The sequence below is a fragment of the Chanos chanos genome, chromosome 4, assembly GCF_902362185.1.
Source record: "Chanos chanos chromosome 4, fChaCha1.1, whole genome shotgun sequence".
Classification (NCBI taxonomy): domain Eukaryota; kingdom Metazoa; phylum Chordata; class Actinopteri; order Gonorynchiformes; family Chanidae; genus Chanos; species Chanos chanos.
Genome location: NC_044498.1, coordinates 32,752,745 through 32,769,629, shown reverse-complemented (window position 1 = coordinate 32,769,629; position 16,885 = coordinate 32,752,745). Strand labels below are relative to the sequence as shown.

Genomic DNA, 16,885 nt, shown 5'->3' with positions numbered 1-16,885 from the left:
CAAAGTGCTCACATGCCTTACATAACACAAGGAAAAAAAGCAAAGCTTTGCTTAATGAAATGAGACCTCCTCTTGCTATTCCAGCTATCATAGAGTGAAAAATGACATGTACGATTATTGTCATCCATGTAGGCAAGCTCTGTCAAGCTTTGCTTATCAGTTTAGATGAATTGGATGCTTATCCGTCTGTTTAAAAGATATAACAACAGGGAACTATCAAAACCATTGGAGTAAAACATAAATGACGGCAACATATTTCAATGTAAATGGTATAGAAGTATAAATGCCCCCCCCCCCTTTTTTTTTGCCATTGTTCCACACTTCGGAGCAGTAATGTAGGCTCACAGTATTCAATACATCACCCTGTTGTACCATTAACCTTTTTCAGCAAACAGTTCATTTTTTACTTCCAGGCTATAAAGTTTAATAAATTCCATGGCAAACCATGTTTCCTCCTCTTTGTCATTCCACCCTGTGTAAGACTCCCACGTCTTATTCTGTGAAATTTAAGTAGGTTTATAAAATGGATAGTTTCAGTCTAACATGCTGATTTGTCATTTTGGCATTCCAGATGTGTGTTCATTCATGATATAGCACAACTAAGGCATCCTCAACTTACCACATCATTGCCCACACAACAAACACAGCCTCCGGTGACTGGTATATGTATCAGCCACAGCGGAAGCATTTTGTATCACTTTCGATATCTTTGGTGGTTTGACAATAAATGAATGGAGTTTTCAGAAACACCCTAACAACGCCCCCCCCCCCCCCCCCCCCAAAAAAAAGTGTTTAGTTTAAAAATTGACCTAATTGACCTTTGAAGAGGATGGTTTTAAATTGACTTACATTCACTGGAAAAACAAAAGTGCAATCGAGAATCACAGGGTGGGGGCTGGGGTTGGGCAGGGGGCGGGGGGGGAGGGGTGGAGTGTGGCACTGCTCCTCTAAAGAGACACCTCTTTAGGTCTGTGGAGAAAAGGCCTGAAGAGGCCCTTCCTCCTTGGACCAAAATAGTACCCATACACCCAAGGAGCTGGTAAAGTCCTCTGGGGGCAGCAAGATAGTTTAACCACTGGATTGGTCTAGCTTTGGGTCGATGAAGAGGTGCTTCACTATGTGGTATGTTCGGTATGTGGTACCTGGGAAGCAGCATTTCTTTTTGGAGGCCTGGCCCACATTTTTATATCTCCCAGGATGAAGAGGAGCAGCTAGGTGAAGAGATGTTTTGTCCTCTCTGCCTACATCACCATTCATGGCAAAAAAGAGAGCAAAAGCAAAAAATAAATAGAATGGAAGAGAAGTAAAGAGAGAAGCTGTGAGGTACTGACCTGGGGGAGGCCAGTGACACACAGCGTATGGGGTACAGAGATATCATTCTTGGGGATGAGTTCTGGAAGCTGCAGCTCCACATGGAGTAGCTTGTGGGAGCATGGGAGAACAGAATGCAGAATGAAATCATTCCCTTACGTTGGTTCCATTTGTGCATTTCAATAAATGTTTCCATTCAGGTTTTAAAAACAATGTTTGTTTGTTTGTTTGTTTGTTTGTTACATTAGACATGGATTAGCAATGTTGTTATTTCTTATTCTATGCCAATTATGATTAATATCAATGTTAATTGTAATTAATAATAAGGCTGTTTTTCTCATCAGTTCACTGTGACATTCCTCTATGATATAATACGATATAATACAGGGAAAACATGGCTACACGTCTAACACAGTTTTAGGAAATGGCTTGCCAGAATAATGTTCACCACTGGGTTATTTGTCTCTGTGGTTAATAAAATTCATATCTAGTTATTAAGACTTTGAAGTAACATTAAATATGTTTGCATTATATTTATCTTTGAAACAGTGTGATCCAATATCTGAGAGTATATGAAACACTGTGAAGCAGCATACCAGTCATATGTTGGAACTTTTAACAGTTTTGTTTAAACGTTCTGAAATATCATTGGTCCAAACTTAGCCAATCAGTGCTTGAGACGGCCACAAGTAATTGTGTCAGAGTAAGTGACCAATATGTAATGATGTGTAAAAGCTGGTTTTGATTCTATGGAAGACTGTGAGTCTACATGCCAGTTCTATGGCTAACAAAAGTATTCATAATTAGACAAGGAGGAGATTTAGTAGAGATGTTTACAACTCTTTTCAGGCAAATCTGAGTCAAGTCTCAAGGCTTTGAGTTTGAATGCAGGTTGAATCTCAAATCATGGCGTCTAAGTCAAGTTTCAAGTCTCATGCTGCAGTAATGATTCTATCTGCTGCACACCAGAACGGTTCCATCATGGTCATCTCTGGGGAATACACAGCATATGGATTATCTTTAATTTAGCTCTAGATTGCGTTGCAAATGCACCTTCAGTGATTTCATATGATTTGACAGCTGATGTAACCTCAACTAGTTTGGTCTCTAAAACCAGCAGCAGATGACACAGGGAGATAGGGCTTATGCAAGCTAACGTTTTTTGTTTGTTTGTCTGTTTGGTTGTTTTTTTTGTTGTTGATGGTTGTTGTTGTTTTACAGCCATGATATGGGTCTTATGATACAATTATAGAACTACATTGAGTACGACCAAAAGGACCCACTTGAAAGGATCACTAACACTGAGGCAAACTTTCACAATATTTCAGAAATGATGTTTTTCTTTCAGATAGTTTTTCAGCTTTTCTACTTGATAGCTAGATGCCAGTTGAGGGCAAGTCCAAGTCAAGTCTTGACTCGGTGTATATGTGATTTTCCTGTTAATCAGGTAGGTTGTCAGCTTTATTCAGTATTTCTGATATGTAGAGTTTTGTTTTCACTTTTACACAGAACTCTCTATGTCTGTCAATAGTTTAACAAAATGCATTTCATGATTGTAGTCCAAGGGAGGGGGAGTATTTTTTGATAGCTACTGCATTAACACATAGTTGATTTTTCTCTGTCCACAATGAATTACATGAATCTAAACATTTGATGGCTTCCACAAATAAACAAATCAATGGTGTTTGGTATACAACAGTGCAGAAAGGTATGCCTTAACATGAATTTGTTGAATTTCTTTTGCTCCTTTCAAATATCACATTTGCATGAAAAAGTACATCTCAGAAGTTATCAATGTCCTTTCAATCTAATGTTATAATCAATGAGAAATGGAGATGTTTTGCTCAACACTGTTTTGTCTGAGGACTAGTGCTACAGTTCACAAAACCTGAGGCTAGTGTAAGTTTTTCTTTTTCTTTTTTTTGTTACTGATGGCTTTTGTGTCTAATACTTGATGCAATTTTTAGATGAGCTTTTGAAAACCAACACTCAGGTCTGAGTGTACCCTCAAATGTACAATGAAAGTGATTGCTTTGTGGTTTTCATTTTAAATCAACTAGAGAGCTTTTTGTTTTTGCTTTTTCGATTCCAGGCTTTTGTCGTGTGATAAGCACAGATGCCAGTCTGAAAACACGAGTGAACAACACCCACTTTTGGTGTTTAACAATAGATTTTCAGGTTGGCTTACTTGCTGTTTACTCAGTAATATTGCTTATTCAACTGTTAAATGCCTTGTTCGTCTTGACTGCACTGCCCAGTGCTGTGATGCTGAGTGAAAGGTAGTGTTTCCATTCGTTCAACAAAAACGAAACCTGACAGGAGAACTGTGAATGCTCTTCCTCTATTTCAATGGGGAACTTCAAAGAGAAAACATCAAACCTCATAGACATAGTAAAAGGCAGGGTCTTTAATTGTGACCCAATTACTGTATTTTCTGTGCTCTGGAAAGTTAATTAATTTCATGCAGTTTATTCCTTAAAGCAGGATATTAGAATGTTATCACTAGTTTTGGGTAAATAATAGCCACCTGCTAAGGAGCCTTCCCGGTTCTAGGTATAGAAGCCACCATCAGTAACTCATTTAAGTGTTGCAGTGAGGTGTGAAAGAACTACAGGCAGGTTTGAAGAGCTTCCTAATGGCTAGCTTTTTGTAAAGGAACTGGTATAATGCATCAGCTTAGTGTTCCTCAAGGTAAGTGTAAAACTGTATTCACTAAATCAATTGAAGAAATATTTAACCATGTAGTTTCACAAGTCAACATGCCTTAGGGTTTAGCCTACTCTTTTGCTATGGAATGTTTTGAAGCTTCTAACAAGTTATTTCTGTGGATGTCCTTAATGTGATAGATTTTGTTTGAAACAGTTTGCAAGCATTTCATTCTTCCTTTGAACAGAAAATCTATGTCCAGTTCTGCTATTTTGTTATGACTTCATTATGAACTGTATACATATATAAAAAGGTGTACACACACACACACACACACACACACACACACACACACGAACACACACAGAAAGACACCAAGGAGTGTGCATATATACCGAGAGAGTGAAAAAAAGATTAATTACACAGATTAAAACTGAACCCTAATATTAATCATTTACTTTGATTAGCTTGTCTTCATATTAAAAGAGCAGAATGACAGATCCCAAACTTCGAACAGAAGTCTGATATTGCTCTCGGAGAATATTGGAACGCAGCCAAATGGTATTCATTATCAAGACTGACAGATTTACTAAAGCATGGTGTGAACACTGAAAATGTTGTCTGTACTTCTGAGCGATGAAAATTGGAAATAATTCATTTAGTGGGGAAGGCAATGAGGAGATAAGATAAGGTAGCATTTTAGGATTTTTTGGCAAAGGTAAGGGCACAGGAATCTTTATTAAATATTCAGCAGCTAATATAAGACAATCTGCCCCTGGTGCTAATAGTGGCTGGACTTATCACAAAGGAGCTGCATGAAAGGACTGCCAAATCACAGGGGCCACTCAGGCATGGCAGCAGTGTGCAGTTAGTAGCATTTAGTGAGACTTTTACGTTTGTTTTAGTTCCATGACTCATCGGTCAGGTTTATACAGTTATGAAGTTCTGCTGAAATTTAATGGATTGCATTAAAGGGAGTATATATACAAAGGAGAATATTTTACCGGTGGATAATATGATGAGACTGCATCTCATATTTATGTGCTTGTTGCCTCCTTTGGACAGCTAAAATATTGTTTGGGGTTTTTTTTGTTTTGTTTTTTTTTCAGCCATTGATGTTGCATTCATTGACACTGTCATTTACACTAAAATGTTTTACATTTTCTCAAAATGTGACCAGTGCTTTTCTGTGGGACCTGCCTATTCATAAAAATGACAATGTGTAGCAATAGGTCGACAGTAACTTTCAGAGGGCAAAATCTGATTCTATGTAGCGGCATAGAAAATAACACGAAAATAAATTATGTGTATGATTTGCTCTTAGTGACGTGATTAAAAAGTTTGTACATGGTGCAGATATAGTTTAAAAATCAAAATACATGTTCTTGGATCCATAACTGGGCTCCTGACATTGATTCACACTCTTCTCATGGAGCCCTGTCCAGTCATCACAAATCATACTGCAGGATACAGGAAAATCTGATCATTTTCACACATGCCATTTCTCGTTTTTATATGCTAAAATTAAACTTCCACTCATAGTGTTCTCATAATAATATAATTGTACACACTGAAAAAAAATACAGGTAGATAAAATGGCTTTTTACAGTCTCCCCTTACTAAAAATGTCTCTAAGTGAACAGTGATATCTTGGTTGCATTTAACTCTGGCACTATGAGCCTTGCGACATATCATTTGTGAGTGCAGCACTCTTGACATGGCATCTTGAAAGGGATTAGTGTTTTTCAGGTCTAATCTTGCTCTCTTCCTTTATTGAATTTCAGGACTAAGTCCCAAGGCCACCCATTCATGGCACTGCCTCTCTATCCAGTGGTATAGCAGAGGATTTTTTTTCTCATTTGACAATGATTGTGTGTGCATGTGTGTGTGCGTAAGTGTGTGCGTGTGTGTGCACTTGCACCAACAGAGCTCATCATTTTTAAATGATACAACAGAACTTTGATAAATATGTTTTTTTCAGGCACAAATGATCCCTTCATTGACTTAGGCAGGACCACTTTGTGGTGAAACAGCAAACTCTATGAAAGATAAATTAGCGTGACAAATACTGTATTTCTTATTGCTGTTGATTTTTAATCAAGTGGTCAAGCTCAGCCCTCCAGCTTAAATTTAGACAATGATTGCTTTCTAACCTTCATTCAACCATTATGTGAAGAGCAAAAGTAATAATAAAATGGGTTTGTTTGTTAGTTTTAATGGGTTCCTTTTGTGATCATTTATGGTATACTACACACAATGCTGTTAACAGACGCAATGAAGTTTAACCTTTTTTTTCTAAATAAATAAAATCTGCTCTAAAAAGGAGTAGATATGTTTACACCCTATGGTGAGCAACAAGTAATGCCGAGTCTTTAATGTTTAAACCTTCAGACAGAACATTTAAATTATGTAGTGCACTAGTAAACAATGCCAGACAAAAGCATTAACAAGGCAAACATAATGTTCAGTGTTTGTAATCTCACGAAAACTAAAAGATTTGCTCTTAGTCCACTTACTCCACTTGTTGCTGGGTTGGAGCAGCTTTCTGTTCAGCCTGCTTCCTGAATAGCTAAAGAGCTTGTCTACAAAATGGATAACTGTAGTGTTTCAATACACCAAAGCCACACACGGCCTCTCAGCCAGAATGCTTTATTTTAGCAAATGCACAATGGTATAACCCAATGTCCTAAACTTTACCAAATGATTATGCTACTGCTGTCACTTCATAGAGATATGTTATATTTCTAATGTAGCTGGAAATATGTGCTAAAATATAACAACCCTTCTATACTTCATGACAACACTATAAAGACTCTTTTAAGGCTAAAGGTTTTCTCACCCACTTTGTTTGACTCTTAATTTGAAAACTGTATACAGCAAAAGTGAGTGAGCGTTTATTTTTCCTGCAAATACACCACAGGAAATGACACAGGCTTTAATGCACAGGTACATTTGTTAACATTGCATTTGGTAAGTAATTTTCTTTGCTGTCCAGTGGGACGTTACTGGAGCTTTGAATTGAGGGGAAGACATTTAGCTGTGCTCCTTTGTCCCTCTTGCTGTTCAGTTGCAGACATATCCAGGCTCCTCTGCTGCTGTGCGTAGGCTGAATTGAACTCTGCCCTACCCCAAAAGTGTTGCATTGCATGACAGCACTATACAGCTATTTGTTTCCAACCAAAGAAGTAGTGTAATGACACATCTGTACTAGGCTGCACATAGGGACACTGTGAACATAGTTCTTCTTTATCTTAATGCTTGACATACTTTGGAAACTCCTCCTAGAATCTTCATTCATAAAAATATGGTATATCATGCCATCTGAGTTGTTAAAATGAATTCATCCTTGTCATGAAAACAGAACTCATTAAAAGCATAAAGAAAATGAAAAAAAAAATCTATTTTACAGAAAAGAACATAAAGTCCGATTAATGAAACAAATACAATACACAGAGCATCTCGGCTCATTATTGAAGAGAGATAAAATGGGAAAAAAAAAGTCAAGCTCTACCACTTTCACCCGCAGATAAATAACATCATCTGAAGTTGTCTTTGACTAATGTTGGGATTTTTAATGTGTAGACATGATTTGGTCTAATTAGAATGTGTACTGAGGCAAAAATATATGTACATCCATTCCCTGTTGTTCCCACAGGATTGCAAAACCGTTAAATAGGATACATTATTGGTTGAATAATCAACATTTTTTTTTTCAATATTACAAGATGAAATTAGCTTTAGCCTTGGGGGTGGGAGCATGAGAGCGCTGTTCTGGAGGTGAAATTAGAAAGGGAACGCTGGTCCCACAGTGAATTGATCTCAATGCATTTCTGTCACTCTGTTGAAGCTGTCATAATATGGTAAATGCCTACAATGGGACAAACACCCTGTTGATTCACATTTGAGTGTCATGTAAACATGACTACGAGAACAAAGAGCAAACTTATTCAAAGAAGTCCATTTGTGATCATCTTCATAAGCCTGAAAAGGTTGCCTTGTTGTGTCACTCTGTTAAATTTAATCAACTGGTGCTGGATCGTAAAAACTGTGCTATATGATGCTATGTTTGCATCAGCCATTCACATCCTAGTTGCATTTGTCCTCCTTGTTGCTAGCACGGGCCAGTGTGTGTGTCTTATTAGTGTGCACATGCTATGTCTAAAAGGGACTGTTGAGAGTGCATCCTTGCCCACATAATGAGTACAATTAGAGTATTGAAGTTTCAAGTATTACTGTATTGATCTGCCCTTCCTTAGTGTGGGCCAACATCTCTTTCCACCAGGTACACCGAACAATAGCTTCGCCTAACTGTACAAGCATCAACAACCACGTTGTCTGAACTAGCCACGTATAATGTGAGCAAACAATGAGTTTGACCCCTCTCTGTGAACGTTGTGAATGCAATGAGTAGACATTTGGTTGATCTATAATCCTCACTTCTCCTTGCTGCCTGATGTCTGTTCTTCCTTATGCTGAATAGATGAGTTCTCACCTGGTGGTCTGATTCTTCAAATTATCTCAACCCCAGAGAAAGTCTTCTGCTTGGTCCAAGGGACTGGAATATAGCTGATGTCCTTTCTATGTGACTTTCAGGGTAGCCAGGTATATTAAGAATGAATGAGTCCCCAGAACGCACGATTATTCACGAACCATTAGCTATGTTTTGCATCTCTCTGTGGCATTTCATTCCTGTAATCAACAAAGAATCATAGCGTCCTGCCAGCATGCTGGATGTTACCAGCTGTCTTTGCCTCTTGTACTGTGGCCTGAGAGCCTGCTATGCCACTGTCATTTCCAGCACAGCTCTTCCAGATGAGCAGCTAACAATGGCCCTCTTTGCTGCTCTCATTTCAGCTAGAATATGATCAATTTTCTTTTCACTTGGACTTGTAAATCTGTCATTAGGACTCATGTGGTTTCTTTAGTGTCGAAGATTCTTTTATCTCTATATCTCTATCACCAGGATTCAGAAATCACTGAAGTTTATTACTGTATTTTTAGGTTTGAGTGCAGGATTGTTTTTGTTTTCTTTGTTGTTTTGTTCTGAGATGGACTGACGACCTGTTTCCCCGCCTTTCGCCCAATGAGCGCTGGGATAGGCTCCAGCAGCCCGCCCCCCAACCTCCTCCACCCGACCCTAATCAGGATAAGTGGCTCAGGCAATGAATGAATGTTGTTTTGTTTGTTTGTTTGGTTGGTTTGGGGTGGGGTCTGTAAATCTCCACTTTTAGCAGCCTGATAAATACAGCCCAAAATGTCTTTCTCTTTAACACGCTTTTCCTGAATGTGATTGTGTCCAAATTTACTATGATGTAGTTTTCTCCTGGGTCAATTATGTAATTCCTTAATTTTCTGTTTTTTCATTATGCTCTGATGATTGGTTCTCATATAGTGATTATTATTGGACCTGTTTCATTGGTGAAGACTGAACAAGCCTGAAGTGTTTGTGTTTCTAAATGACTCCTATCCACTGTATTTACACTTTTTTGTTGTTTTTTTTTTGCAAAAATCATCAGGGAAAAATATTTTTATGGAGTCCAAACATTTTTATTTTGTTTGAGAGTACTAAACTGTATTTGACGCCAGTTGCAAATGCACTGCATAAACAGAACGTTTATAAATAGAACATTCATAAACAGGCAAAAATATGAACACAGCAATGCCTCTACTGTCATGTGAACTTAATAGAATCAAAGGTCAAGCGTGAATTCTGTTTGCCTCTTCAATTTCCTTTCTTTTTACGGTCAATTAATTTTAGTTTCTAAACTTCTCATCTAAAGGTTTCTAGGGGAATCACATATACTGTGTGCAGTAGACAGTGTTCTAGAATATTTTAGATCACAAAAGCCTCACAGTCCACAATAACCATAACTCATGCTGACAAATAGTAGCTTACCCTGCAAAATCATTTCTCCCACTACCCAATACATGTTTTAGAAAGTGATTCTGAAGAATATCTTTTGAGTTGCAATGTATAATGCTTACACTGTATCATGAATCAAACAGGTCTTCATTTTGCTTCTGTACTTTCCTGTAGTTAAAACTAATTGAAACATGTTTATTTGTCAATGAAAACCACTGAAGGATATTGTTTTGTGTTTTACATCTTACAGGGACAATGAATTAAGGTCATTTGCATGTAATATAGTATTTCCCATTAAAATTTCCATTTCAAAGAATAGCTTGAAGATGCACAGATCAATAGCTGCTTATACTTTTAAAATAAATGCCCCCTGGACCATCTTTGTTGTATGTCAAATGCATGGGCCCTGTACTAAAACGAATAATACAACTCCACTGAAAGGATTCAGGAGATATTGACAGCCAGCCAAGGGTTCTTACCTCCAAATAGAACCCTCATTTTTTATGCATAGGCAAGAAACAGTATGTAAAATGGAGGCTTAGCACTTTTTTGCTAACAGGCAAAATTGATTGAAATTGTTAGAACTTGTAAAAAGATGATTCGACAGCTATAGTGTTTATTTATTCATTTTTGTACCCACATATATGATGTTTAAGCATATGCAAATCTACATGGGGTATAATTAAGGGCTATTTTCACTGAGAGTCTATCAGTGATTGTATGTTGGCAGTGCATCCAAAGACATAGACATCATCAGTGTTTGGATGGGGTTCTGCTAGACCAGACAGGTAGTGCATGGCTGAAAACACATGCTAAGGTTACCAAAAATAATGTGCAGCCTACTGTGCCATGAACTCAGCAGGAAATCGACTTGCAGTTCCTTCCAACCTCATGCATCTTCATCAGGCAGCTTGCATTCACCTTTAAATTTGTCATCCCTGATGCGAGAGGGATTGATGATTTGGACCTGAGAGCTTCTGCTACAGGACCACGTTGGAATTCCAAAACAATGCCCCATGTATATCTGAACATGAGGTGCGGTAATGAACAGAAAATGGCTCTCCTTGTTTTAATGCTGGAGGGAATTCAAAAAAAAAAAAAAAAAACACTAATCAGGTTGTTCAGCCAAGCTCTATGAACGAGCCATGAGCTTGTCCCCGGCTCTTATATCAGTTTTTTTTTTTCTGTTTTGAAGATAGCATTTATTTCAACACCACTGGAATCTTTGGTTTTGCCATTTTTATTGATTGAAGGCATGAAGCAGTGAATGTATGATTGACTTTCCTTTTCACACGTGAGTTAGTGGTGAGCAATCCTTCCCATTTTTCTTAGCGAGACTTTTTCTCAAATAGGAACAGCAGTTTGTCAGAGCACAGGTAATCAGAATTGGCAGGGTATGTAAAGTAATAAGTCTAGTTATCATGTTTACATTGCGTTGAATAATTTAGGTTTCTGGAAAACTCTAAATCATTAGCATGTGAATACAATCTGTCTGTGCATGTAAATTCTATAATAGTCATTGATTACTTACTGTGTTTATCATATGCCTGTTTTATGCCCATCAGTGGTTGAATTGTTAGCAAGATACATGTTCGGTAAAGGCATAAGTACTATTTGTTTTAGGATCTCTATGGGGAATTAAGACATGTTACTGCTTTGCTGGGCTGTATAGCTTAATGGATAGCTTGGATTAATAAAGGAAAAAAAAAACCTAACAAAGCAGAAAGTATGCTCAGTCTTTTATCAAACTGAACTATAAAATAAATTGCCCTTTTGGTATGACAGAATTTAGAAACACTGGCCATTTATTCAGAGAGAATAGTCTCCATTGATTTTTGCATTAAGGGTGTCTCAGGTGAAATATCATTCTCAATATATGTGACATGGTAAGGTGAGAAAAGTAAATTGTTCCCCAAACAAGTCCACATAGAATCGCAAGGAGGAGGCACGACCATTAATCTACACCGAAGCATTTTGTATTATACTGTAAATCTACCACGCATTTTCATTGCAAGTTTTATAAAAGGATTCTACTTTGCTCTATACGTTGACTGTATGTCGATTTTCTGCCATCATCTGCCTTAGAATTAGACATACAAAACAGTGATTGATTTTTCTTATTTCATTATTTTGAAAAGCACTTTGTGATTAATATTTATATTAATGTGAAATTACCTGCCTTGTATATTGCTCTGGGTTTTATGCCATGATTCAGTAAACGGTCAGCTGAAAGAACTGCTTGCATACTTGAAAGGAGCTTTGACCTGTGATCACAAGGCCGAATGCTTCACCTGTAATATCCATTTGCTTCAGTGTGTCTGGTGCCTTATTTGGACACCCTGCACTCCCATCCAGTGGAAGTTGTCTGTCCTTCATCACTGACTACTAGCAGCACCTGTATTTTGATCTCTTTGCCTCTTTGCTTGCACAGCCAATCTAAAAAGCCTTCCCTCCAAGGGCAATTTTCTCCACCCCCTGATCTCTGCAGCTTTTCTGCATGGGACACTTCAGTCTGTTTTATCCACGTGTTGGTTTGTGTGACCAGGACAGTCTGATCCAGATGAGGGGAAATTGGAAAAGCTTAGCCACCGGATTTAGTCACCACTTGGCCTGCGTCAGCCAAGGAAAAAAAAAAGAGGGGAAGGGGGAGCAATTAGGCACTAAGCTCATTGAAGCTTTAATCAGCCCAAAGGCTGTCATTCAAATGGCTGCTAAACACAATATGAGCATCAAGTACTTTATTTTTATGACAGCAGTAATGGCAATAAATTAGTGGACACTGAAGCTCAAAGTGGCATAGTTCCATACTGCTCAGTATGGTGAGTAAGAACATGTAACAGTTTAGCATATAGCAAATTAAAATCTTACCACAGAGAGTTAAGTGCTGTTAAAAAACTGGGATTTCATCTTATTGGCTGTTCACTGCAAGCTACAATGTGTGTTAGCACTGTGTATTCTGGGGATTCATCTACTGACCTTTTTTTTTGTCTACTGCTCCCTTGGTTATGATGAGGAGAATGTGCCTAATAGATATAAAATAATGAAAGAGTGAAAAGCAATGTAAGAGTGAGGTTAATGTTTTGATACTAAAGCATCCAAAAATGACACTGACGTGCCAAAAATGTAAGGTTAGTGTTCTCAAGGAGTCTTTAACATGCACAAGTACATCATTTATGCATATTATAACCACCATCTGTATCATTCTCCTTTTTTTCTTTTCTTTCTTAACTGCAGTGCTGTGAGCTTGGCATTGGGCAGAATCCTTGGCATATAGTGTATATGAAAAATGTGTCTAGGTACATGATGCATAATACTCAATTCTGAACACAGCCAATTTAAGTGACTGGTCGTATTGTGTAAATGAGTTACACTTTGCCTTTGTTGTCCATCATCATTGGTTTTGGAGAGTCACAAAATGTATTTTTTCACCTTGTCAGATTGTGCTGCATCAGTCTGCTCAGCTGAAGTTTGTGAAAACAATCTGTAAGGCCTGGAGAATAACATTTTATTTCAGATCAAGTGTAATAATTTCCAAAAGAGTTTATCTTTTTGATAACATTCCTGATCAAGGTCACAATCTAAGTTATTAATGAATCCTTGTACTTTACAGTGTCGCAAAGCACAAACATTTCTGCCTGTAGGGTCATTGCATTGACAAAGACATAGAAAATATTTTTTGTTTTCTTTGTTAGACAAGCTAGTCCCCTAAGGCTGATTTGCCTTCAGGGTAACCTCGGTTCTGACAAATACTGAGTTGACAGGATCTAGTGCACTTTGACATAACCCTCAGGAGCTGGTTGGGAAGAGGCATTTCTATCCTAAACACTCGCTGCACATAACACGTTGACCTTAGGTGCAGCCTTTTGACAGAATTCATAGGCAAGCAAAGTATTACTTCTTTTAACAGTATTTTCTTTACATCATTCATGAGATCAAAACTAAATTTAATATTGCAAAAGTGCACTTCATACTACACTCTGTGTTTAAATATATTCTTAATTAAAAAAAAAAAATTACAATGCCATGTTTTTTTTAAAGACTGTTCATTAAACAGAGCTAATTGGTAAATGAAAGTAAATGGAAGGGTTTTTTGGTTGTTTTATTTTTTTTTTAAATAAATGAGAAAACTCAGTGGATGACTACACAAGAGAGTACTGATCTCACTGTTACTTTTTGGGGAGCATGATAATCTAACCAAAAATTCATCATATTCTTCTTCTTCTTCCTCTTCTTCTTCTTCTTCTTCTTCTTCTACTTCTTCTTCTTCTTCTTCTTCTTTTTCTTTTTCCTTTTCAGTGCTACCAAGTCACACATGTGGGAATCCCGGGCTGATACCGAGAGGTATCATTCATGGAACCAGGTACAACATTGGAGACAAGATCCGCTACAGCTGTGTGATGGGCTATGTTCTAGAGGGTCATGCTGTGCTTACGTGTATTGTGAGCCCAGGAAGTGGTGCATCATGGGACTTCCCAGCACCTTTCTGCAGAGGTATGAAGCTTTTTATCTATCTTTTATTATTTTCATTCTTCCTTTTTTTTCTTTTTTGCTTTTAATTTTTGACAATCAGCAAAGTTATATTATTAACATGTAAAACGTTCCAATAACATATTTTATTTATGATTACTGTTTGATGACAGAACAACAACAAAACCAGATGTTGTTATCAGTGCATTAGACCTTGACTTAACCATCATAACATCAGATCTTGATTAATGCCCTGTGTGTTTATGTATTTTAAAATCTTTCCTCAGCTGAAGGAGCTTGTGGAGGAACATTAAGAGGAACAACCGGAACAATATCCAGTCCTCACTTTCCCTCAGAGTATGAAAACAATGCAGACTGCACGTGGAGTATTCTGGCTGAGCCTGGCGATACTATCGCCCTCGTTTTCACAGACTTTCAGCTGGAGGATAGATATGACTTTTTAGAGATCAGTGGCACAGAAGCACCATCTATATGGTGAGTAACCAGCCTTTTTTTATACCTTTTTTTTTCTGTCGTCACCATTGTTCAGACCTCGTCTCTGAACTAGTACTGGCAAGCAAAGCTGTCATATCAGTAGTAGGAGTGGCTCTCTACATCAATTTTAAATTCTTTGGCTATACTGAATATTCCAGAAATCCTGCATATTTCTGTTCTCCAGTCTGTCAGACAAGACTAGTGGATAATTTAAAGCTTGTTAAGGCAATAAATTAAAAGCTGGTTCAGAATAAATTTAAGCTTAAAAAATAAAAAATTGTAGTCTTATCAATTCTTTTATCAATTCGTTTTTTTCTACACGTGAAATTATTTAAATGGTGAATGCTGTTAAATATGACTAACGCTAGATTGAATAATCTGAAACTCTTATCTGATAAAATTGCTTTTAAATATCTCCAGTTGTTGAAAGACATAGGTTAGTACCAGTACTGAAATGAAAGTGGCTCTTGTTAAAAGAGGTTGTACCATTCTGATTTGCCATGAACAACAAAAAAAAAGATGTTTCAGGTTACAGTTGTTTCGTAATAGCCTACATTTTAGCAGCTAATGTTGAGGTGTACATTATATTTGCGTTTGTAACATAGACCGTTATTGAAACGTGACCGTTTCAAATTTGCCTGATGAAATAAATTCTTACTGAAACATCAGACCAGCAACAAAAAATCTACTGCTGCTGTGGATGCAAACCTGGATGATTTTGTCTTGACTTTCTTGACTTATGGATCTTTATTATTGTAACTGGTGGTTGGTTGAATTTTAGGTCAGACTGAATTTTAGATCAGCGCTTAATTAAACCATTTTGTTCTAGACATGTGGTACAAATCTGGAAGGAATAACTAGCATGATGTCTTTGAATATGAATTGGACCAGTCATTTTCACGCACTCACTCACTATCTAAGCCGCTTATCCCGGTTAGGGTTGCGGGATCAGCGCTCATAGGGTGAAAGGCAGGGAAACACCCTGGACAGGTTGCCAGTCCATCGCAGGGCAGACACACAGACAAACACAATCACACACACATTCATACCTAAGGGCAATTTAGTGTCTCCAATTCACCTAACCTGCATGTGTTTGGACTGTGGGAGGAAACCCACGCAGACATGGGGAGAACATGCAAACTCCACACAGAAAGGACCCTGGCCACCCGGCCGGGAGCCGAACCTGAAACCTTCTTACTGTGAGGCGACAGCGCTACCCGCTGCGCCACCGTGCCGCCTCCAGTCATTTTCATAATGTGGTTAATATTTACATATTTACAGAACTACATAGCCACAGCCTCTCTATTCTTCATCCTGTATCGATCCATTTTACATATACTTTTCATATTCCATGATATAGTATTGTCTCTGTTTGATGACGTTTTTATTTCATCTGTTAAGAAAGCTGAAAGTGATAGACTTTTCTCCTGATGAAACTCTTCATATTTTCTCATACCACAACTTTTGCAATCATTTAAACCTTTCCCTTGTGATTGATTATCCTGAGATTGATCTGTATGGTTTGGATCTGAAGAATCTGTTTCCAGGCTTAAGGGGGCTCTTAGCTCATTAGAAGTCTTCATTTATACTCCAAAACATTTCCAGACTTAGAAGCATGCTTAAGGCCTAAAACGCTTTGTTTATAACTGTGAGGCAAAATTTTATTCCTAAGACAAATTTGAGAAAATTCAGAGACTTTGTGTCACGTACAAGCTGTTCTGAGTTCTTAGAGGCTTTGTGAATACAGGCCCAATTCTGTATTGAGCCCTGGAGGTTTGTTCACCCAGCGGAGGAGAAGTCGAGTTTACGGAGTCTGTCTGTCCTTTAGGATAATGATCTCATCTAAGTGTTCTGCTGGGGATGATGGGCCTCTGTTTTTCTTTTTTTTTTTTTTTCTTTTCTTTTTTTTAAATTTTTTTTTGCACTTTGTCTGATGTTCTTTAGAGTGTGCGTCTGGTAGAATCTGAAAGCATCGTCTCTCAGAATTTTATCAAGTTACACTTCCCTTTGCATCTCTCTTGTTTAAAATGTGTTTGCTTCTTTCCACTCAAATGTCATTTATGCTTAACTCTCTGTTTCAATTCTCTGATTGTGGCCAAACTG

General features: G+C 37.7%; 1 protein-coding gene across 1 annotated transcript in view; it reads left to right on the top strand.

Annotated features, from left to right (window-relative positions):
* csmd1a (CUB and Sushi multiple domains 1a) overlaps window positions 1-16,885 on the top strand; it is a 256,232-nt gene that overhangs the window by 133,143 nt on the left and 106,204 nt on the right. Inside the window, exons 6-7 of the mRNA XM_030772244.1 lie at window positions 14,117-14,311; window positions 14,575-14,782. Coding sequence (XP_030628104.1) covers window positions 14,117-14,311; window positions 14,575-14,782 — 403 coding nt within the window. The remainder of the gene's footprint in view (window positions 1-14,116; window positions 14,312-14,574; window positions 14,783-16,885) is intronic.